The sequence below is a fragment of the Pelobates fuscus genome, chromosome 7, assembly GCF_036172605.1.
Source record: "Pelobates fuscus isolate aPelFus1 chromosome 7, aPelFus1.pri, whole genome shotgun sequence".
Taxonomy (NCBI): domain Eukaryota; kingdom Metazoa; phylum Chordata; class Amphibia; order Anura; family Pelobatidae; genus Pelobates; species Pelobates fuscus.
Window position 1 is genome coordinate 142,164,736 of NC_086323.1, and position 24,868 is coordinate 142,189,603.

The window sequence follows — 24,868 nt, forward strand, 5'->3', positions numbered from 1 at the left end:
GGGGATAATCGTGGTACTTTCCTCTAGTGGACTATCTGTGCCTTTTAGAAATGCCAGTGACAGATATGATCCTCTCTCACTAATGTGCATTATATATAAATGCAATAAGGCTACAATATTTTTTATCCCCTTTGAAGACCGATTTTTTTTTATTTCTATAACCATAGTAGGGTCCTTTGAAGCATGTTAGAATCAAATGCCGTTCTTATTCTCCATCAGCAGCTCTACATAGCTCCTCTGTCGTTAAATAAGTGATAAACGTTATTATGGAATAGGAAACTCAAAGACCAGATTGGTAAGATGGTATAGACTCTCATGGACCTCATGGGGTAAGGAAAATGTCAAAGGGACACTATAGTCACCAGAACAAATACAGCTTAATGATTCAATGCATCTCTGTGAAGAGAAGCTGATTGGTGCAGTGTTTTGCAGTGCGTGCAAGATAACCTCCCAATGCTCTCTGATGAGAAAGCATTGGATTAAATAAGATTATCAAGTTTAATGATTAGCTGGGGGCGGAGCTGACCGCAATACGGAGTGGACGTGGGTTCCATGAGCTCCGGTCCGGCGGACGGGAAAAAAACGAATAACGCCGGTCTCAAGGCCTGAAGAAGCACCAGGGTGCACTACCCACGTCGGGGGTGCACCACAGAAGTGGGGCATACCACCCCGACGCCCGTAGGGACCAGAGGCACTGAAAACCGGGTGCGGCCTACCTGAGCTGCTACCTGGGCATAGCGCCCGTTCACCCCGACCTCGGAGCTCCCAAGCGACGCAGCAAGCACCCTACTCCCCCCCCCCCCTTTGGACCGGTGGGGGTTATCCCGGTCCCCACTGGCTACTCTGAGCCCACTGACGGGCTTACTGACCATGCAGCATGCAGGGGTATTACCACGGCGAGACGCAGCCAAGATGGCGGCCCAGCAAAGGCACAACCCAAACAGAACAAGCTCCCGACCGCCAACGCAGGCACTGGAGGCATTTGACAGGCTGTGTACAAGCTTCTGGACGACACTGTGCAAACGGGGAATGACTCACAATCAAGCGGTGAGTGCAGTGGCTAAGTTGATCCGCCCTGCTGCCCGGCGCCGCCACTATGATCCCCGGCCTCAGCCCCCCAGGGCAGTTCACCAGCTACACAGAGGCAAGCGACAGACAGGGCTGGAAAAGGCGCCAAGAGGCTCGGGCATAACCATCCGCTCCCACGCTCCCAAACAAGCCCCACAACACGTGCCGACAACGCAAGCGACTCCTCGCACGATATCCTCGAGCGAATACAAAGCCACTTTAATGCATTTTGGGGGAAGCTGGAGGGTAAGCTGCTTCAAACTGCTTCACCACTGCCTCCCACTCCTACAAAAAGCACATCATGCACCTACTCCAATGAAGCGAAACGACATCCGCACAGCCGCCCAGCACCCACACCCACCCGAGCAAGGCGCCAGTACAAACCTGCCGTTTTATCCCGCCGCCGACACACTGCACAACGACCCCACGCTCCCAAATCGTACCGCCAGACTAGCCACCCACCGCAGTGCGGCTCACCGACACAGAGATGGCCGATGGACCCAGATCCGTTACAAGGCTATACTACTCAATCGCAGACAAGGCACAAGCGAGGGGAAGACATGGGAGCTGGAAATACACAGATATGGACACGACCCCAAGTCTCACCCACAAGTTCCCGAAGCTGACCAGCATAGTACAAGCCTGGGAGAGGCCCATACAAGGCGTAGGCTGATGCACGGGACTCTAGGGGAGTTGTTACCTTCAATACTCCCCTGCTCACGGAAGGCAACATAACTCCACGACTGTCATAATGCAGAGGACTACAGGTTCAAACGAGATATGTCTTTATGCTAACGCTCCCCTGTTATTTTAGTTTACCATGAGCAGGCTTACTGAGAGTGATTCAAAGTGGCCAGCAAAGCTAGTCTCCTAATTGCCCACATTTACTATATCTGTCTCCCTCCATTACTATGCAAGGGCAATGGGGCTCATATTACTCAGAACTCCGCTTCTAGCACTCGAATATACCAATTATAGATATAACTCGTTAGCAAATGAAACCATTTACTGTTTGTTCATATATTTTACCCTCTCTGTTCTATACCTTTGAATCGTTAAGGCTGCAGCGTGACTTAACATAATTTGAGTTTTCTAGACGTACCTGACTAGCGAGATATACTCAACTAAAACTTAAATGTGTGCATGTCATATAACTGCTATCCCACTGTTATAACTTGTCTGAAATGCATGGTTTGCCCCGCTATTGTGGTGACGCAAGTTCCCCTGTTATCTTAGTTTACCATGAGCAGGCTTACTGAGAGTGATTCAATGTGGTCAGCAAAGCTAGTCTCCTAACTGCCCACATTTACTATATTACTATATCTGTCTCCCTCCATTACTATGCAAGGGCAATGAGGCTCATATTACTCAGAACTCCGCTTCTAGCACTCGAATACACCAATCATAGATATAACTCGTTAGCAAATGAAACCATTTACTGTTTGTTCATATATTTTACCCTTTCTGTTCTATACCTTTGAATCGTTAAGGCTGCAGCGTGACTTAACATAATTTGAGTTTTCTAGACGTACCTGACTAGCGAGATATACTCAACTAAAACTAAAATGTGTGCATGTTATATAACTGTTATTCCTCTGTTATAACTTGTCTGAAATGCATGGTTTGCCCCGCTATTGTGGCGATGCAAGTTCAATATGTGTAATCTCTGCACACCAAAAATAAAGAATTAAAAAAAAAGTTTAATGATTAGCTAAGGGGGCGGATTGTGGGCGATAGACCTGCGTAGCGCTGGGGAAAAAGTGAGTAAAATAACCTTTTTAACTGGAGGTAAGTGGGGCTGGGGATTAAATTGTTATTTTAGAACTATAGTGTCAGAAATACATGTTTGTATTCCTGACACTATAGTCTTCCTTTAAGTAAATAATTAATTGATCAGAAACTTGATGAGAAATATTATTTTTTAAATGGTAACATTTTAGCCATGTCTGCATTCCTAAAGCAGTACTATTAAGGAGGTTCAATAGACTGTTAACTGAGAATGTTGGTCTATTCTTTAACTATTTATGGTCATATCTGAGTCCTGACATCATACTGTCAGTATAGGTTAGAACAGGGATAGGCAACAATCTGCCCTCTAGATGTTATAGCCTGCCAGCATTATGGCCAGCATTATGGCTCTAGGAGCATTATGGGAGATGTTGTCCACAACATCTGGAGTGCAAAGGTTGCGTACCCCAGGTTTAGAACGATTTAACAAATAGGCATCTAAATTTCTGAAGCATAGAATCAGGTTTATTAATCGTTACAAACATAGGTAGCTCAATTTGGCACTACCTAAATATAATATGATTGTAACATAAAATTGCACACATGGAGAAGTTTTGAAAAATCAGGTAATGAAAGCTTTAGAAAAATACATTATTAAATTATTACTGTCTCTTTAAGCTGTAATATGAATTACATCTTGGTTCATATTCTTGAAGCTATATTAATCTTCTATGTTCCAAAATAGAATTTATGAGAAGACTGAGAACAAGCAAGTTTTAACTCACTTGTGCCACTCAAAAGGGAACTTATGCTACCTGCATATCTGACTGATCCTATGAACTGATCTCACCCACAGGGGAAGTCTATATCTGATCAAAATGTTAGTTTCCCATTGCACAAGAGGCAGGTCCATCCTTCAGTGAAGAGAAGTCTCCCTAGGCACAGTTAGCAATAGTTATGCTATTTCAACTTGATTGGAACGTTCTTCTCTGTTGCATAGAACATGCAAAGTGTCACCCTATCTCCTGGAATATGTGCCACTGATTTTGAAAAAAAATCAGAGACAAGTTGTTAAAAAAATAAATAATGAAAAACATAAAAAATAAATAGATATTCAGCAACCCATAACGTGGAACAAAAATGTGTTTATAAAATAAATGTGCAATTAACTACCAGTAACACAAGACCTTGACTTGGTGAGCATTTATACAATGTGTTGAATGATCTTGTCTGTTTTTTTCGGTGCAAAAGACCAGTACATTGTTCACACATCACGCTGAAATGACATAGTTAGTGAAGTGAAGTACTTTTGGTATGTGCAGAATGCATCTGACAACACCCCGAGTTCCCCGAAGGTGTACACAAAAAAAATAATAAAAATAAGACAATGCGTCACCTGAAAATGACACAACACTGTGAACAAAGCCTGGGGATCTTTCTTAAACCCGAGGGATGGTACATCTGAAATGACATTTTGGATAAACACTACATGACATTATAAAGGTTACAGTGTCCTAGACGTGATAGCCGAATATCATTCTGATTACTCTTATATATACACTGACATGCAGCTAGCAGTGTATTCTGGAAGGCTGTAGTGGTTATTGCCCTTAGATGACCTCTGTAAGGCCGCACAGACCTGGAGGGGACAGCATTGCATAGGCCTGAATGGACAGGCACTATATTGGTGAATCTGGTTCGTCAATTGTTGGTCTATTGGTTGCTGCCAGTTAATTGCTTTGTTGTGAATGTGTAATGTGTACATGACTGACATCAATGGCCAGACAGTACCTTTACAGAGAAACTGTTCATTTATTTCTATCACAACAGCTTGTTGGGGACGTGTAATGTAGCCAGAAAAATAAATATATAGTGAGTTAGGATAGATTTCCCAGACAAACCCTGACAGGGCACTTCTCACACATGGAATCTTTACAATGATTGGGATCAGAATTTCACCCCTGTAGAGGCCGGTCCATGCAGACAGTATAGAAACTGGTGTTAAATAAGGTAAAAGCCAACCAAAAAAGAAAGCTGCCCATAAAATAATGGATTCTGTAGAATATTATATATTGCCTTGAAATAATGGATATTAATCAAAATGTTGTGTACATTTTGGCATCACAGTTTACTTAAACACCTGATTCTTGTCTATTAAAAGGTTACCCCCATCAAAACACTTCCTGATGTATCTGAATGGGCAGAAAAAAATTGAGTTGGTGTTTATGCAATAGGCTAGCTTAAGGGACATTATAGGCACCAGTATTAGCTTAATTGATTAATGGAGCAGTTTTGGTGTATAGATCATACCACTGCTGTCTCACTGCTCAATTCTCTGCTGTTTTGCCGTTATATCATTGTGTTTTAACACTTAGAGCCACAGCTCCCTGCATGTGACTTGCTCAGCCTTCCTAAACACTTCCTGTAAAGTAATCTATATATTCTGGGTTGTTGTATTGCTCAATTTGTCTAATCTAGAATGTCTTATCTACTGCTCAGTTAATAACCTGCTACAGCCTTCAGGAGCATCCTGTGTGTGATTAATGTTCAATTTAATTAAAGTTCTCTCCTGCAACTATATGCTCTGTCGGTAAAAGTCTGAATAATTGATGTATAATCCTGCTTTTTCATCTACAACTTTGTTTTAGCGTTATTTCCCTTAATTTGCTTCCTCTCTTTCTTCATATAACTAAGCTTTAGATGGTACAATAACGTGCATTGTATACATATGTGATCATCACTGAGCTGCAGAGCAATATACCTCACAGTAAGGTATGGGACATATGAGTATATGGCAGAGCTCCACAGCAATAAAAAGCCACAGCAATATCCGACGCATCAATTAGTTCCAATTCTATCAGTTAAAACAAACCATTGTTAACACAGCTCCAGCAAGCTGTAGTGGCTAGGTGGCTTAGAGTGTTCTATTGAATTCATGATAATTCAAACTTAAAAATCTTAAAATAACGCGCTCCGGGTGTAGGAGAGCATTTGTGAGAACGTCATGCAAAAATCATCCTGTTTTATTTATTTCTAATTTTTCATGACGACAGATACAAAAAAGCAATGGTCTTTTGCTGAAACCGAAAAAACAAACAAACATACATGCACCACAGTATCACCACAGATACAGTTACCCAGTAGTTGTTTTAAAAAAGGAGATGGCAGATTAAATGCAGACGGTGGCAAGCAACATTGAATAGGATGAAAGATCAAGAAAGGATACGTAAGCATAAGTTAATTATGCAGACGCACATAAGTGTTGTTGAAATCAAATTATGTGATTGCGTATGACATACACATAGCAGGAGCTATATCATGAATACCCATTGAATGCAGAACATAGAGAAGCTGCTGGTGAACTACAGTTTTGAAAGGTCCTGAAGAATTAAGAAGCCAGTAGAAGACACTTTTTTTTTATGTGTGTAGGGTTATGGTGCTATCGGGTTGTATAGAGAGACAAGGAAGACCAGGAAGTGGCTGAGATACCTATACTGGTCATCTCACATTGTCAGTGTCACAGTTCTCACGTGCCATCCAGACAGCCAGGTGTGGGCACCCCAGAAGTGCTCAACAGGGGATTTAAACCTGGGGCCTTCTGCATCCTAAGCGTGAGTTCCTGCCTCTGAGCCACTTCTGAACTTTGGTTCTAACCTTGTTTTCCTGACATTGCCTGCAGCACTAGGGACCTGGATATTACCGGTGGCTCCTACTTGTCCATCTAAGTTCACTTGAGGCAGTTCACTCATTAGCTGGGCATAAAACACTGCCCCTCCCTGAGAACATTGTCAGTTCGTTGTTTCTTGTATCCTGTTTCCTACGACTGACTTGACTTGTGACCCTTTCTGTTTGGATTATTCGTTATTGCCTGTTCGCTGCCTGCCCTGACTTTTGGAACCATGTCAGACTACTCTTCTGGATTTGCCCTTTTCTGTTTCCTCGTACCCGGATACTGTTCCTGTCTAAGCCCCCGTGCACAGATTTACAGCCCAGGTAGATTCTGATCTGGTTACCGTGGGCTGTGTTTATCTGCAAAGGTGAGCACAAAACTCTGCCTACCGGACTTCCAACTAAGGTAATCCGTGACAGTCAGTATTAATTTCAGGTATATTTGGATGTTATTTAATAACTGAGAGAGTTTAACCAATACACTCAGCAAATCAATGTCATCCAAGTATGCATAAAATTAATATTGCTAAAGTGAAAGTGTAGATGAGTTGGGAAATGCTCTACGGATGTCAAAAAAACTCATGGGTTTAGTCAAACTGGAAAGCAGTTTGACCAAGAACCGGAGGTCGTGTACACAGCCTAAAAGCCTCATAACCACTACATCCGCATGTTGCAGTTATGGTGCTCAGAGCGCTCCTTAAGCAGCACGGTTGAGTAATTTTACTCCTTAATAAGGGTTCATGAGGAAATGAATGTCATAATTTATTTTACATTAAGAGTAACTGCCAAGAAGCAAGGTACACAGGCCTTGGATCAACAGAAAAGTGACATAAGAACAAACTTAATTAAAATGTTTCATAATTGTTTACCCTTTGTCAAAGAATCCCTGACATAATTACCTCTGGCTCTGTCTCTGACAGTATTTTAATTCCGGCTTTCACTTTCCTCATTGATATGTTAATTTTTAGAGTATTACTCCAGTGATAACCTAACTAACCATAACTTGGAGAATAAGACTAAGAGAGCAGGTAATGAACTGTAACTGCTCAGCTGTTATTGAATTGAAGAGGATTATGGGAGTGATATTTCAGTACTTGTTGTGTGTGCAAGTCCTAGCCTAGTGACTATGAATTTTAGTTAAGAATATGTTAATACCACATTCTTTGTTGGTAAGATCAAATTTTACACCTGTTAATATTTTGCTCAAATAACCTGTACCATAGAGGAAGTGGCACTTGTGGAGTGGGGTTAACAATCTGGCCGCATTCAGTAGCATTGCCAGAAAGGCTTTGGGTTTTGTGTCACTGATATAGTAATATTGTAAAATACAGGTGAAACTCGAAAAATTTGAATATCGTACAAAAGTTCATTTATTTCATTAATGCAACGTAAAAGGGGAAACTAATATATGAGCTAGACGCATTACATGCAAAGCAAGATAGTTCAAGCCATGATTTGTCAGAAGTGCGATGATTATGGCTTACAGCACATGAAAACCCCAAATCCACAATCTCAGTAAATTAGAATATTGTGAAAAGGTGCAATATTCTAGGCTCACAGTGTCCCACTCTAATCAGCTAAGTAAGCCATAACACTTGCAAAGGGTTTCTGAGCCTTTAAATGGTCTCTCAGTCTGGTTCAGTAGGGATCACAACCATGGGGAAGACTGCTGACCTGACAGTTGTGCAAAAAAAACATAATTGACACCCTCCATAAGGAGGGAAAGCCTCAAAAGGTAATTGCGAAGGAAGTTGGATGTTCCCAAAGTGCAGTATCAAAGCACATTAATTATGTGGAAGGGGAAAGTGTGGAAGAAAAAGGTGCACAAGCAGCAGGGATGACCGCAGCCTGGAGAGGATTGTCAGGAAAAGGTAATTCAAAAGTGTTGGGGACTTTCACAAGGAGTGGACTGAGGCTGGAGTCAGTGCATCAAGAACCACCACACACAGACAGATCCTGGACATGGGCTTCAGATGTCGTATTCCTCTTGTCAAGCCGCTCCTGAACAACAAACTACGTCAGAAGCGTCTTACCTGGGCTAAAGAAAAACAGACCTGGTCTGTTGCTCAGTGGTCCAAAGTCCTCTTTTCTGATGAGAGCAACTTTTGCATCTCATTTGGAAACCAAGGACCCAGAGTCTGGAGGAAGAATGGAGAGGCACACACTGCAAGATGCTTGAAGTCCAGTGTGAAGTTTCCACAATCTGTGTTGATTTGGGGAGCCATGTCATCTGCTGGTGTTGGTCCACTGTGCTTCATTAAGTCCAGGGTCAACGCAGCGGTCTACCAGGAGATTTTGGAGCACTTCATGCTTCCTTCCGCAGATGAGCTTAATGGGGATGCTGACTTCATTTTCCAGCAGGACTTGGCACCTGCCCACACTGCCAAAAGCACCAAAGCCTGGTTCAATGACCGTGGGATTACTGTGCTTGATTGGCCCGCAAACTCACCTGACCTGAACCCCATAGAGAATCTATGGGGCATTGCCAAGAGAAAGATGAGAGACATGAGACCGAACAATGCAGAAGAGCTGAAGGCCGCTATTGAAGCATCCTGGTCTTCCATAACACCTCAGCAGTGCCACAGGCTGATAGCTTCCATGCCACGCCGCATTGAGGCAGTAATTGCTGCAAAAGGGGCCCAAACCAAGTACTGAGTCCATATGCATGCTTATACTTTTCAGAGGTCCGATATTGTTCTATGTACACTCCTTGTTTTATTGATTGCATGTAATATTCTAATTTACTGAGATTGTGGATTTGGGGTTTTCATGAGCTGTAAGCCATAATCATCGCACTTATGACAAATCACGGCTTGAACTATCTTGCTTTGTATGTAAAGCGTCTATCTCATATATTAGTTTCCCCTTTTACGTTGCATTACTGAAATAAATTAATTTTTGCACAATATTCTAATTTTCGAGTATCACCCGTATATAGTATACAGTTCAGTTTGGACGAGTGGCCTTTTTGAAGTTAATTAAAACAAAGTTTTGGAATGGTATTGCAAAATTGTATAGCATGTAAAGAATGTTTCATGACGTCAGAGCACATACCTATTGGGTTCAGTTTAAAAGTATTTAGAAAACTACTTAATTTGTCTCTGTGCATACCCAGACATGGGGCTGTGGACCTACCTATGGGACATCAGGACTCAAATCAAAGATGAGTTTAGACAATGTGAGACAATTGTTCCTGAAACATGTTTTTAATTTTATCTGTTATTTTGCATATATTCATATTACTATTATTGTGATGTTCATATCTCTCAAGTGTCTCCCTCTTTAGGGATGCAGTCAATGTTTTGTGGTCAAATCACTCTGTCCCTGCTTTCTGTCCTCACATTCCTCTTTTCTAATAGCTGCACATTGTTGGTGTGCATGAGTGTATATAGAGTTTCACAGCAGGAGCGTTGCTAGGTTTTAGGAGAAAGGAGTAGGACCCCCCATAGAAAGCTCTATGACAATAGTGGAGAGCTGGGAATATGTCATGGCATATAACCAGAGACGGTGCAAGGATTTCTGCTGCCCTAGACAAAGATCCATTTTGCTGCCCCCTCCTGAAAGCAAATAAAATCTCACAGAGGTTTATTCACTAAACTCTGAATTACAGTGAGTTGAAAACCAAATTGCAAAGTTTAAGCAAAAGCAGCGGAACTGTGACTGTAGCCGGATTAGAGAATTCTTCTAGATCTGCTATTTTGGCCTAAATTTTGCCATATGGCTTTTTAGTTAGGTCTGTCTAACACGCATATACTGCCTAATACTTACATCCATACACACATACTGCCTTATACCTACATCAATTCACACACACTGCCTAATACCTACATCCATACACACACACTGATTAATACATGCATCCCTACACACATACTGCTTAATGCGTACATCCATACACACACTCTGCCTAATACATGCATACATACACACATACTGCCTAATAAATACATTGAATACATAATTTATCGCTGTGATAAATTATGTATTCAATGCATTTGGTGAATTTAATTAACACACACACACAGACATACACACAGACACACTCACTGACACACAGACTCACACAGTTTAATTTTTCTTCTGCAAATTCAGCCTCCCTATGGTCCAGTGTGGGTCAGCTTCTCACTCTTCCAGCGTGCTGTATGCCAGGACTGGAATTACATCATATTCCAGCATCACAGAGAGTGCACGAGGGAGGAGTGAGAAGCTGTAAGAACAGCCTCCCTCGCCGCCAGCCTTCTCCTTCCCCCTCTCCTCTGGCATTTCATGGCAGAGCAGGCACCTGCAATCAAGGTAAGCAGGTGCCTGCTCTGCCATATTGAAAAAGGACAGCGTCAGGGGTGCCCTAAGGTGGCCAGATGGCCACCTCCTGGGCCCCCTGTGACAGGGCTCCTTCGGGCGCCTGGAGGATCAGTCCGGTGTTGTGGGGGGACGGGACGGCTCAAGAGCCACTCGCCCAGCGCTGTGGCCCCAGACAGGTGCAGGCAGCCCACGGTGGGCGCCCCCAGCAGGCAGGCGACCTAGGCAAATTCCTATTTTGCCTAACGGTGGCATATACCTGCCTTTCTATGTATCTTATATTCAGAGCTGCAGAGGCCAGAAGTAGCAACGGTCATCAATCATTGGCTGAGAGAATCAGCTGACCGCTGTGCCACGAAAGCCCCCACCAACAACGCCTATACTTTGCAGCAATACGATTCATAATAACCTCCCTGTAAAACTACAATAAATGTGTTTAGAAATTAGCCTGAGTAAAAAAGAATCTATAAACCAAACGTGCTCTGTGCAAATGTATCTGTTTGAATAAAGAAGAATCTTGGTCTTGTTTTAAACTACATTTTCATTTTACATGAAGAATTCAGTACGTCATGAAACTATCAGGTCATGAATTCACCCAAAATGTCTTATAATACTCCTGCTCTTGGACACCTTCAGCCACAAACCCCAAAATGAAAGTGTCCCTCTCTGACCATCTGAAATATTTGCAGGTGTTTATTTGGGTTTCTTTTTTTTAAAGACGTGTTCATATTTTCAAAATCTGGAGCACAGTAAGACATTCTTGCTCGGTACCTGAGGTGTTCAGCCTAACATTAATCCGGAGACATTTTTTGTTGATTTGCAATATGGGGTTGCTCAAAACGAAGGTGGAGAAATTGAGTGCTTCTGTTGGCAGTGAGTTTTTAGGTTCAACCATGTTAACGGTAACATCTGCAGAAGAAACACAGTAAAATAAGATTGTGTAGAAATATATTATGTGTGTAGTAATTAAGTCAACTTCAGAAGGATTCATTTCCTGAAACATTTATAGAGAAAGCCGACCATTTTCAATTGTCATCTGTCTAAGTAGAGAAGCTAAAAACTTTCTGGTAACTTTATTAGAACAAAACAGAAAACATCAGCTATTAAAGCGTCTCTGTTGCCCCATCACCCTCCAATTTTTAGCTTTTTGTAAAGTTTCAATCTTTATGAAATGCTTATAAAAACTGTGTTGGAATTTCATTAATCAAAATATATCATAAGACAAGCAGGAACTACTTTGTTTTATGGAAAAATCCTCCACGTGACAAAAGGCAGAACTATTAATGTCAGATTTTGTCACTTCCTCCAGTTGTCGCTAATAATGGCTATGGTAATAAAGCACATCTCATCCCAAGATGGGATCTAGCATAAGGATGGAGTGATTAAAGGAAAACTGTCAATATTCTTAGTATTACTGAAAATATTGTAATAATGTCCCTGCCTTCACTACCTCAGCCAGAGAACCAAAAGCTTCTGCCTCCTGCCTTAGGGATAGCTCATTGGCTGAGAGCATCAGTAGATCACTCTCTAATAATCTGAACCATTCAAAGCTGGTCTTGGGTCAGACAAAGAGCTTCTAGCTCTGGCATAGTAGAGGAGGCAGCAAGCAGTGTCCGATGGACCCCAGGAAAGAAGTCAACCATTCTAAAATGGTTTGACTACTTAGCGTGGAGGAGACGCCAGGGGCACTCCTGACACCATAACCACTACAGTGTGCTCTAGAGGTTATAATGCTTGGAGATTTCCTTAAAAAATAGCTAAGCAAGGATATGCACTGAAAAAAAAGGTATTTTTCCTTATGGGTATGCATTACAAAATAATACAAACCCAACCTGTGATATTTGATTTTAAAACAATTATATAATACAATGACAGCTGTTCTTTAAAATGGTGCACTCTAACAAGAGTGCCTACCTATAAATCGGCACTCTTCTTTGTGTGAAATGCGTTAAGTAATTCCGTATTCCTCCCTGTCTTTTTGTATTAAAACTGTTATTAAAAACTAATCAGGATCTCTTAAGCTCTCTGTGATACTGATCGCTGAGAACTAACCTGCTTTGTCTTTCATAAAGCATCAATATGGATACTCCCTAAAACCGTAGGAAATTATCTGAGTTTGGGAAAACTGACTGTTGTTCTATCAAAATTGCTTAGAACATTGTCTTTGGTTTTTAATTTGTATTGTTTGTTTAATAAATACAGGCTCATTTAACACTGCAGTACACACAAAAACATATTCGCTATCAACTTTTTACTTTTTGTAATACTGTGTAAATATTATGGTGAACTTATTACAACTCATCTAAGCTGACACTATCAATCCACCGTGAAATGATACTATAATGAGTAACAAAGGTTGGTAAAAAAAAATAGAAGCTGTCGATCTCTAGAGAGATAAAAACGAGAAACGTCACAATAAAAGTAGGCAAAACATTTTCACTTTGGGAATCAGATGGGCTTTACAAAACCTTTCAGAAGTTCATCCCAGAGGTGAACTAGTTAAACATGAAATTACGTATTTATTTATTTATTTAAAAACAGAGTAAGACAGACAGGTATGCAAATTAATATGTACTCACTTTTTATGCTGTAGTTCTGGAAAAGAAAACAGAAAATGTTTAGTTAGAAAAGTCATGTGAAATAAGACAATTTTTTATTGTTTACAATTTAAATAAAAATTATTGTAACTTTATACAAACACAATTATTTATTCTCACTTTCAAGTTATTAGTGGTAGTGATTATTATGTAATCTAGTAACAACCCCTGGATGTTGGGCTAAGGTAACATCCCCAGGACCTACTTGGAAACCAGAGTAATCTGAATGTACCTTTCCTGGTTAAATACTTTGTTATTGTTATTGTCATCGATTTATTTTTCCAAAATGAGTCATATTAATCCTACAAGCCTACATGCCCAGCCTGCGGGCATTCAATACAATACAGCTCCTAGGCGGACTGATACTAAGATTCAGAGAGCTTTCTTTCTTTTTTTCAATCATACTGTATGTTTTTTTTCTCTGACTATTGTTAAATCATGTTTGTGCTCTACAGCTAGTAAGTTAGTAAAAAGTATGCAGTGAAATGAAATACTGCATACGCCTAGGAGGGTGTGGGAAGATTGTTGTCGAAATAAAGGTTTAATTACAGGGTTTAGCAGTGTATATGAGTTTTAAAAAGTTGGGTTTTACTAGACACTAAAGACGTTTATACTAAACATCCACTGTGCATTTTTTTATGCAAAATTATAACAGTCTCATTATACTAGTCTTTCTTTTCTGAATTGGTTGATACAGTATCACTATGCTATGCTGTCTGGGATAGTATAGATTTATAGACTGTATGTTTTTTTGCCAGTACGATCCTTTGCGACATTTAATGTAGCCGTATACACATAACTAGAGCAGTATCATTGCGAGGTATGCAATCGGACAGTGTGTAGGCAGCCTTCAAGGGTGTCCCAGTGACCTACTATAAATCCCGGCTAAAGATCAAAATAGGAGGACCGGTTTGGAAAACAGGCAGACCAGTTCATACAAGGGATGTCAACCAAGGCTCTTAGCTAGCCCTTCTCAGGGCAGATCACTCAGAGAACACTTCTGAAGCTCTCTCTGCATAGTCCTGGTGCTCTCAGGACCGCAAAATCTGGGGCTATCCACAGTTTGGAGGACTGCAGTAGCCATAGTGGCATCAATACTAGGGATGAACGTTTTAAAATTCCCCCTCCCTGTTAAAAATAGGAAAAGACTCAGAAAAGTGACAGAACTACAATAAACTGGCCCCAAAAAATGATACTTAACCAAAAATGTGACTTGATTTGAAAACGTACAAAGTGACAGTAATCCCAGTCTATATTTAGTTAGAGAACTCTCACAGTCGGAAGATGACAATTTTTCCTTTTTAGTTATATAATAAAGAAATATCCCTTTAGTATTTAATATTTTAGCTTTTGTATTTTCCATGACTCGCTGCATAGTATTTCCTGGATAGCAAACAATATGCGTTTGATGGTATGTCACATGGAACAGCCACAGTCGTGCATTAAGAAATTGTTCCTTTATTATTTTTTTTTATTGTATTCACATCAAACATCAATTATCTTTTGTTTGTTCTAGTAACAGCTTTAACAAATGACATTTAACTTTACTTTAAAATAATCTCCTTACTCCTACTACACACACCTTGCAAAACAGCACACTCAAAATAGTTACGCTTCTCAAAAGTGAGAATTGAAAATTAATTCAAAGTGAATTTTAAATTTAAGCCCAAAGTTTCCCTGTAAATCTGGGATAACGATTTAGCTGATTTGCTAGTTAATTGGCAGCCACAATATAATGTTAGAACAAAAAAAAAAATGATTTTTGACGGGGAACTGTATTTTGTGTCCCTTTAAATCACACTGTAGCATGGTTTCCATATACTGTATGTGATTCTGTATAAATTACCCAGACAAAAAGATTTGTAGCACCTGACTTTCATGGCGGGATTAATCTGGAGGCATTTATTGCCCAGATTCCTGCTGCTCTGTATTGTTGCCAGGGATAGAATAATGTCATATCGCCCAGCACCACAGCCACATCACACTCTGGCAAGCAAGGTGCCGGTAGGCAGATGCCTGCTCTGGCAGTAATTGGTTGCACTGTGTAAAACGTAAATCAACCAATAAACGACATGTAATAAGTTATTTTTGCCGTTATATAAAAGATGTTAAAAGCACTCGTCAAAAGACAAGAAATATAGCAAAACCTATAATTAGGTACAAACTGAGAGTAGGGCCACAGTAAACAAATTACAACAAAAATGGCTAAAGCAAATAAGGGGCCCAAACCACGTATGTCAAAAAAATTAGCAACGATCTGAATGTCAGAAAACAGCAACAAGAAAAACAAAGACAAGAAGAAAGAATGAGAAAAGGAATGTACACATTGTGGGACGTAGGCCAGAATAATAGGGAGGGCACAGTGTTAGGAAGTGTATTCCAATCAAGGTTTCCACCTCCCAACATTTGAAATTGATGAAAAGGGACACGTACATTTTAGAGGTTTTGAGCAAGGCTGTAGCCAGGGCTCTCCTGAGAAATTTTAGGTGACTAATAACAATTTATGCAACTACAACGTAATTTAGAATAAGAAGAATGTACCTTCTTTACAAAGACTGATTTCTAAACACATTGATTGTAGTTTAAAGACACATTATTCAGTATTATTACTGTGGAGCTCTGTTATACACCCAGACTCACCAACAATATGGAGCTTCTAGAAAAAAGAAGGACATTAGGATAGAAAATATGGACACAGGAGTTTGGGCTTTAAAAAGGGACTCTCCCTCCTAAATAAAGACACCTGAGAGATATGGTAAAGGTTTCTGATTGCTGTAGTGACTCAAATCTAGGTTCCAGTCTGTGACTGTGGCCGTGGGGCAGGATACCACTGTTACCATGAAGCAGTTTGAAGGAATAAATGATAACGGTTTACATTTCAATTCCAAAAGACGATCAATAACTGAAGAAGTGATTAACCACCTAAGAGATGCTTGAGTTCAAGGTCTGGCATGAATTATAGAGCTATCTGTAATTCCTCAACATTCCAGGGTTTTACTAAAGTAAGAATTCAAAGTGCATTTCAAAGTTAAGTCCAAAAGTAGTCAACCAAACTGGAAATATGCTTCCTGTTTGGCTACTTTGGATTTATAGGGATACAATAGGCACCAAGACAACATTAGATTTTGGTGTATAGAACATGCACATGGATTCTCCCTCCTCTATTCTCTGCCATTTAGGAGTTAAATAACTTTGTATATACAGCCCTAGTCACACCTCCCTGCATGTGACTTCCTGTCACTTCCTGTAAAGTGAGATCTAATGTTTAGACTTTCTTTATTGCACATTCTGTTTAATTTAGAATTGTTTTATCTGCTGCTCTTTTAATAGCCTTCTAGACTCTGCCAGAGCCTCCTATATATGATAAAAGTTTAATTTACAGAGCAGTAGATAACAAATTCTAAAGTTAAAATGTAATCGAATATAAAAACGTTTTATTTTTTGTGTGCAGTCTTTGTCAGTCACAAGCAGGGGAGATGTGACTATGGCTGCATAAACAAAAACAAAAGTATTAATAATAGCAGATAATTGTGCAATCAGACTGAAGGGGCATGATCTGTACACCAAAACTCCTTCATTAAGCTAAAGTTGTTTTGGTGCCCATAATATTGAAAATATTATAAATAGAAATTTGAAAATAACTTTGAATCGACTTTGAATGTTTCCTTTAGGGAATAACACTTTCAGTCTTTCATTGTATCTACATATTATATCCAAAGCACTGAGGGTCAAATAAAAGTGACAATATGTGTATTCACTGAATGCCAACCTCTTACACAACTTCGAATGTCAGTCGTAAAATACAAGGAAATATGAATGACGGCACGGACTAGGAAGGTAAATATCTACTCTGGAAAACATACAACTAGGGAAATTTAAACAGCGCAATAGTTTAACTCTTTCATTGCAGATTTAAATGACTCTAATATCTGGATATAAATGTACTTATGTGGGTCATAACATTTGGAGTAAGTACTTGAAATGGTGACAGATCCCACCTAACAAAGTCTATGTATGAATGCCATCTATCTTAGCCAGGCCTGGACTAGCCATCATGCAAAGCAGGCAAATGCCAGGTGGGCCACGATGGCCATGGGCCGAGGATGGCAGGGGAGATCAAAAGATCTCTGTCCCTGCAGAGTGGGCGCTAACCAATCTTATATTCACGCCTGGTGGGGGAGATCGGCCGTTCAGAGCATTACTGTGAGTTACCACAGCAAAGCTATGACAAAGAACAGTGCTGGAGCTCGCAATAACAGGAATTTCGGCCTGCAACCGGTGGAGGTGCAGGTCTAGAGACAGACACCACTGGACCACCTCCCAGCCTAAAGGTAAAAAGAAGGGAGCGGGGAATATTAAACTTATTTTTTCCATTCATAATTACTTTTTTTTTTTTTTTTAAAACAAAGATATGTATACATATTTATTTAATTACAATTACAACCTCACACACATACAGTACATGACCCAACACATTCACATACATTGCACCGATCAAAAATACAAACTGTATCCCCTTTAGAGATACTAAACTCCTCCCACCCCCCCTCCCACACACACACTACATCTCTGACACACAAAGTACATCCCTGACACATACAGCACGTCCCTGACACACATAGTACATCCTATATACACACTATGGATTCCTTAGTTCCTTAGGAACACACTAGACCCCTACAGACACACACTGCACCACCTACACTGACACACTCAAAATCCCTGACACACAGAGTACATCCCAAGCAAACACAGCACTGCGCATTACACAGGGCTTTTTTTCCCATGCAAGAGCCCTTTAGCAGAGCTTTGCGCATGTGTCAGGATCGGGACAGGGATCCAACACGCAGAGTACAAACAGTAGCCAGATACGTATACCGGACCTTAGAATGGCCGGACTAACGTAAGTAGTACAGTATAGAATGGTCAAAGACAAGCCGAGGTCGAGGGTAACAGAAGACAGGTAAGCGAGAGACAAGCCGAATCAAGGGTAACAGAGATAAGCAGAGTAAGGTAAACAAGCCGGGTCAAAACCAAAAGGGATAATAGAATACACAAGCACTGAGTGACTAGAACAAGCTAGAACCACGACAGGGCAATGAGCTAATGAAAGAAGCTCTGTTAAATACCCTGTTCAGAGCAGTAACCACGCCTCCAAGGCGTCCTGATTGGTCCTGCAGCCATTGACTGACAGGTTGTTCCGGGGGAGTGTCCTGATGACTACTTCCTGCCTAGATGCTGTAAAAGGCAGTCACTCCCTCGCGGCCGGCCTAGCATGACCGGATAGACCGCGGGGAAGGGAGCCATCAGACCGTCTGGATGGAGGAACAGCTAAGTCTCTACCTCTTTCGGAGGTAGAGACCACAGGTACCCTGACAGTACCCCCCCTCTCAGATACGCCCACCGGGCGGAATGAACCGGGACGAGATGGGAAGCGAGAGTGATACGCCCTGCGGAGACGGGGAGCATGAACATCCTCCTGAGGTACCCAACTCCTCTCCTCAGGACCATATCCCTTCCAATCAACCAGATATTGTACTCTCCCCCGGGAGATTCGAGAATCAATAATAGAGTTAACCTCATACTCCTCCTGACCCTCCACCTGAACGGGGCGAGGAGGGGCTATTGTGGAGGAAAATCTGTTACATATGAGTGGTTTCAGCAATGAAACGTGAAACGAGTTCGGGATGCGTAAGGTATTAGGAAGAGCTAAACGATACGCAACTGGATTGATACGGGTCAGCACCCTGTAGGGTCCAATATAACGAGGAGCGAACTTCATGGAGGGCACTTTTAAACGGATGTTCCTCGTGCTCAGCCATACCCTATCACCTGGAACAAAGACCGGAGCCGCCCTTCTACGTTTATCAGCGTGTTTCTTGACCAACATAGAGTTGTGCACAAGGATTTGTCGAGTTTGATCCCACAACTTCCTCAAATTGGCAACATGAACATCAACCGACGGCACCCCCTGGGAAGGGGAATCCGAAGGAAGAATAGACGGATGAAAACCATAATTCATGAAGAAGGGGCTTGAATGAGTAGAATCGCAAACGAGATTGTTGTGTGCAAACTCCGCCCAAGGAATCAAACCGACCCAATCATCCTGGTGTTCAGAAACAAAGCATCGTAAATATTGTTCGATTTTCTGGTTGGTACGTTCAGCAGCTCCGTTAGACTGAGGATGATAGGCAGAAGAAAAGTTTAATTTAATACCAAGTTGAGAGCAGAAGGACCTCCAAAAGCGGGAAACAAATTGGGAGCCTCTGTCCGATACAATTTGAGAGGGTATCCCATGTAGGCGAAAAATCTCCTTAGCGAATATCTCTGCCAATTCGGGAGAAGACGGGAGTTTAGGCAGGGGAATGAAGTGTGCCATCTTAGTAAACCTGTCAACCACGGTGAGGATAACAGTCTGTCCTTTAGAGATAGGTAGATCGACAATAAAGTCCATGGCCAAACAGGACCATGGTTTTTCTGGAACCTCCAAGGGGTGCAGGAATCCACATGGAAGCGTATGGGGTTGTTTGGTTTTAGTACAAACTTCACATGCAGCGATGAACTCCTCAATATCCCTCCGTAAAGCAGGCCACCAGAAGTCCTTAGAGATCAACGCGTAAGTTTTGCGAATACCAGGATGTCCCGCCATCTTGCTATTATGTAAACACTGTAAAAGTTCCAGTTGAAGAGCAGGAGGAACGAAATGACGGCCCGCAGGAGTCTGTTTAGGTGCTAGATGTTGCAACTTAATGATCTCGGCCAGTAATGGAGAATGAATCCTGAGATTCGTATTAGCAATGATATTGCATTTCGGAACTATAGAAGAAAGAACTGGTTCAGGTACAGTAGAAGGTTCATATTGGCGAGATAATGCATCGGCTTTAGAGTTTTTAGAACCAGGTCTGTAAGTCAGTACATAATTGAAGTGAGTCAGGAATAAGGACCAACGAGCTTGTCTAGAGGATAAGCGCTTAGCCTCCCCAATATAGGACAAGTTTTTGTGGTCCGTCAAAATCGTAATAGGGTGTAGGGTCCCCTCCAACAAATGTCTCCACTCCTTTAAGGCTTTAATGACTGCTAACAGTTCCCTTTCCCCGATGTCATATCTGCTCTCAGGCCCAGAAAATTTCTTAGAGAAAAAACCACAAGGGTGTAACGATTTATCCACCCCTAACCTTTGAGACAGAACAGCCCCAACTGCTGTCTCAGAGGCATCGACCTCGAGCAAGAAAGGCAGAGTCGTATCAGGATGGACTAGAATGGGAGCCGAGGCAAAAAGTTCCTTGAGAGTCTTGAAAGCACCAAGAGCTTCCTTAGACCAGAACTTAGTATCAGCCCCTTGTTTGGTCATATTGGTAATAGGCGCAATGATAGAGGAGTATCCTTTAATGAAGCGCCTATAGTAGTTGGAAAAACCAATAAACCTTTGGATAGCCTTGAGTCCTTTGGGCAAGGGCCAGTCTAAAATAGATTGGAGTTTTACAGGATCCATTTTAAAACCCTCCCCAGAAATCACGTATCCAAGAAAGTCTACCTGAGACTGATCAAAACTGCACTTTTCCAATTTGCAATATAGACCATGTTGCAGCAGCTTGTGTAATACCTTTCTGACCTGTCTATGGTGAGTCTCAATCTCCTTAGAGTGTATTAGTATGTCGTCCAGGTAAACAATAACACAATCATGCTGAAACTCCCTAAGTACCTCATTAATCAAATCTTGAAATACTGCAGGAGCATTGCATAGTCCAAATGGCATAACAGTGTATTCGTAATGGCCATACCGGGTATTGAATGCCGTCATCCACTCGTGACCTTGCTGGATTCTCACCAAATTGTAAGCCCCTCTGAGATCTAACTTGGTGAAGATTTTGGAGCCCTTAAGACGATCAAATAACTCGGTAATCAGTGGGATAGGATAGGCATTTCTGACAGTTATTTTATTCAAGCCTCGGTAATCGATACAAGGTCTCAGCGTGCCATCCTTCTTCTTAATGAAAAAGAACCCAGCCCCGGCCGGAGAAGAAGACCTCCTGATGAATCCCTTTTCTAAATTCTCCCGAATATACTCCTCTAGAACCGAGTTTTCCTGAACAGACAAAGGATATACATGGCCCCTCGGAGGCATAGTGCCGGGTAGCAGCTTAATCTTACAGTCAAATGACCTGTGTGGAGGCAAAGAATCAGCATTCTTCTTGTCAAACACTGCCCTTAAGTCTAGGTAAAGGTCTGGTATTTGTCTTTCTGTGGACTGAGTAGGATTCTCCGGTATGTTAATATTAGCTAATGGAGAAACCTTGCACAAACACCGATCCTGGCAGCCCTGGCCCCACGAGAGTCTCTCTCCTAACTCCCAATCGATAATAGGGTTATGTTTTTTCAACCATGGGTACCCCAGAACTATGGGAACGGAAGGAGACGAAATGAGCAGAAGAGATAAATTCTCCACGTGTAGGATACCAACATTTAAATCAATGGGTACGGTCTCACGAAAGATAACAGGGTCTAGTAGTGGTCTACCATCTATGGCCTCAACGGCCAAAGGTGTCTCCCTTAGCTGGGATGGAAAATTGTTCTTACTAGCAAAGGCTTGGTCGATAAAATTCTCAGCAGCACCGGAATCTATCAATGCCATAGCCCTTACTACTTCCTTCCCCCTAGTTAAGGAAACTGGTAGCAGAAGCCTGTGATCCTTATAATTAGGAGTAGAGAACAAAATAGAAACACCCAAGGCCTGTCCTCTAGAGGGACTTAGGTGCGAGCGTTTCCCGGGCGGTTAGAACAGTTCGAGAGTAAATGACCCTTGGCTCCACAATACATACACAAACCCTCTCTTCTCCTGTGCTGTCTTTCCTCCTCAGAGAGGCGGGTATACCCTATCTGCATAGGTTCAGTAAGCAAAGATATCGTGGAGTCAGGACTTGGAAAAGCAGGAGCTAACCTAAAAGAAGGTCTCTGGTTCCTCTCTCGAGTGTTCTGTCTCTCTCTTAGACGTTCATCTATACGAGAGATGAACGAAATTAAATCCTCTAAATTCACAGGGAGTTCTCTGGTAGCAACCTCATCAAGGATTACATCAGATAGGCCATTCAAAAATACATCCATATACGCCTGCTCATTCCACTTGATTTCTGCCGCCAAAGACCTGAACTCTAGTGCATAATCCACCAGTGTTCGGTTCTCCTGTCTCAGGCGCAACAGTAATCTGGCTGCATTAACCTTTCTACCTGGAGGGTCAAATGTTCTTCTAAAAGCAGCTACAAATGCGTTATAGTTATAAACTAATGGGTTATCGTTCTCCCATAGTGGGTTGGCCCATCTCAGAGCTTTCTCAATGAGTAGGGTGATAATAAATCCTACTTTTGCCCTATCTGTAGGATAAGAGCGAGGTTGCAATTCAAAGTGGATACTAATTTGGTTTAAAAAACCACGACACTTCTCAGGAGCCCCACCATAGCGTACTGGGGGGGTAATGCGAGAAGAAGCACCCACTGTGGTTACCTCTAGACCTGAACAGACAGGAGAAACAGGGGTATTACGTATCTCCTCTGGTGGGTTATTGGCACAAGCTAATAGAGCCTGTAGCGCAAGCGCCATCTGATCCATTCTGTGATCCATGGCTTCAAACCTAGGATCAGGAGCAGCCAGCTGACTGTTTGTACTTGCAGGATCCATTAGCCCTGTCGTAATGTCAGGATCGGGACAGGGATCCAACACGCAGAGTACAAACAGTAGCCAGATACGTATACCGGACCTTAGAATGGCCGGACTAACGTAAGTAGTACAGTATAGAATGGTCAAAGACAAGCCGAGGTCGAGGGTAACAGAAGACAGGTAAGCGAGAGACAAGCCGAATCAAGGGTAACAGAGATAAGCAGAGTAAGGTAAACAAGCCGGGTCAAAACCAAAAGGGATAATAGAATACACAAGCACTGAGTGACTAGAACAAGCTAGAACCACGACAGGGCAATGAGCTAATGAAAGAAGCTCTGTTAAATACCCTGTTCAGAGCAGTAACCACGCCTCCAAGGCGTCCTGATTGGTCCTGCAGCCATTGACTGACAGGTTGTTCCGGGGGAGTGTCCTGATGACTACTTCCTGCCTAGATGCTGTAAAAGGCAGTCACTCCCTCGCGGCCGGCCTAGCATGACCGGATAGACTGCGGGGAAGGGAGCCATCAGACCGTCTGGATGGAGGAACAGCTAAGTCTCTACCTCTTTCGGAGGTAGAGACCACAGGTACCCTGACAGCATGGCCCTTGGAAGAGGATTGAACTAACATGCTGTAACAAACGCCTGGTATTTCGTATACCTGTTCGTTCGTATGCTCCCGAAATTCCAGGGACTTAGTGATTATAGCCTGTTCGCATGGAGCGCTGATTCGTCCATTCCCAAAATCCAAGTTGTGTATAAGAGTAAATCCAGTGGTTCGTCGGTAACATACCCAAACATCAGTCAAGACATAAAGAAGGGTAAAACAGAAATGTTTTATTATGGCCAGATGGCCTACTTTTATACAAAGCAGGGGATCTTACGCAAAGCCATAGTAGAACACTCCCACAATACGCCCAGAACACTCACACAACACACCCCGGAGCCTCTGTGTCTGGGAGATAATTTTGTGAACTCTGCCTAAAACTCATTATCTCCCAGGCATTAGCATGACTAAGCATAAACATAAAATATTAAAATGGCACATAATACATATAGACCCCCACATATTTTATATCCCTAGATAGCCTTGATCTGAGCGCCCAGGTTGTCCAAATAGCACTCAGATCCCACGAACAGAGCCAAATCGCCACCGGGGGAAAGTTTTGATCGACAGCACACGAGGCGCCTGCCCAAATTAGTTCCATAGAATCAGAGGTAGCGGTGGGTCAATTTTGGGAGTTCTAAAACAAAGACGAACGGTTTCCCTGGCTCATAGGTAGTGTTTGTTCACCTTGTTCATGTGAACAAACCAACCGAACAGTGCTATCCTGGTTTGTCGTGGAAAAAAGCAGGCGTTTGTGGAGTTTGTCTGGTGTTCGCGAGGTCTAGTGTCTGACTTAGAGTTCCAGACACCCGACGAACAAGTCCCGCTGCCTGCTTTTGTGCGATAATATAGCCGCCGTTTTCTTCAGCACAAGTTGTTCAGTTATACGAACGGCGGCCACACAGGGAGAGCACTTTAGTCTGTGGTTTCTTTGAACTTAATGAGTCATGGGGTTGGTCGGTGTTCGGTAGATTAATCTACCGAATGCAGGGAAAGTAAGTTGGGGAACAAAGTATATATATAGTTTTGTCACACATGCTTACTTTGTGGCGATGAGATTGTCATTGGTGATAACACCACACACCCTATCTGGCTCCACCCCCTACAAGTGGGCCTCTCTGACTAGAAAATGCCGGGCCAAGTATTTTTTGGGGGGCAATGTGATAGTATAAGTTTTAAAAGAGTTACCCATATTGTATCTCATCTCCTCCATCATCCTGATACCTTATTTATCTTCTTTAATTATCTATCCA

At 42.0% G+C, this 24,868-nt stretch overlaps 1 protein-coding gene across 1 annotated transcript in view; it reads right to left on the reverse strand.

Annotated features, from left to right (window-relative positions):
- IL17RE (interleukin 17 receptor E) overlaps positions 1 to 24,868 on the reverse strand; it is a 101,098-nt gene that overhangs the window by 42,098 nt on the left and 34,132 nt on the right. The window contains exons 2-3 of the mRNA XM_063428147.1: positions 13,344 to 13,359; positions 11,536 to 11,673 (exon numbers count right to left, since the gene is read on the reverse strand). Coding sequence (XP_063284217.1) covers positions 11,536 to 11,673; positions 13,344 to 13,359 — 154 coding nt within the window. The remainder of the gene's footprint in view (positions 1 to 11,535; positions 11,674 to 13,343; positions 13,360 to 24,868) is intronic.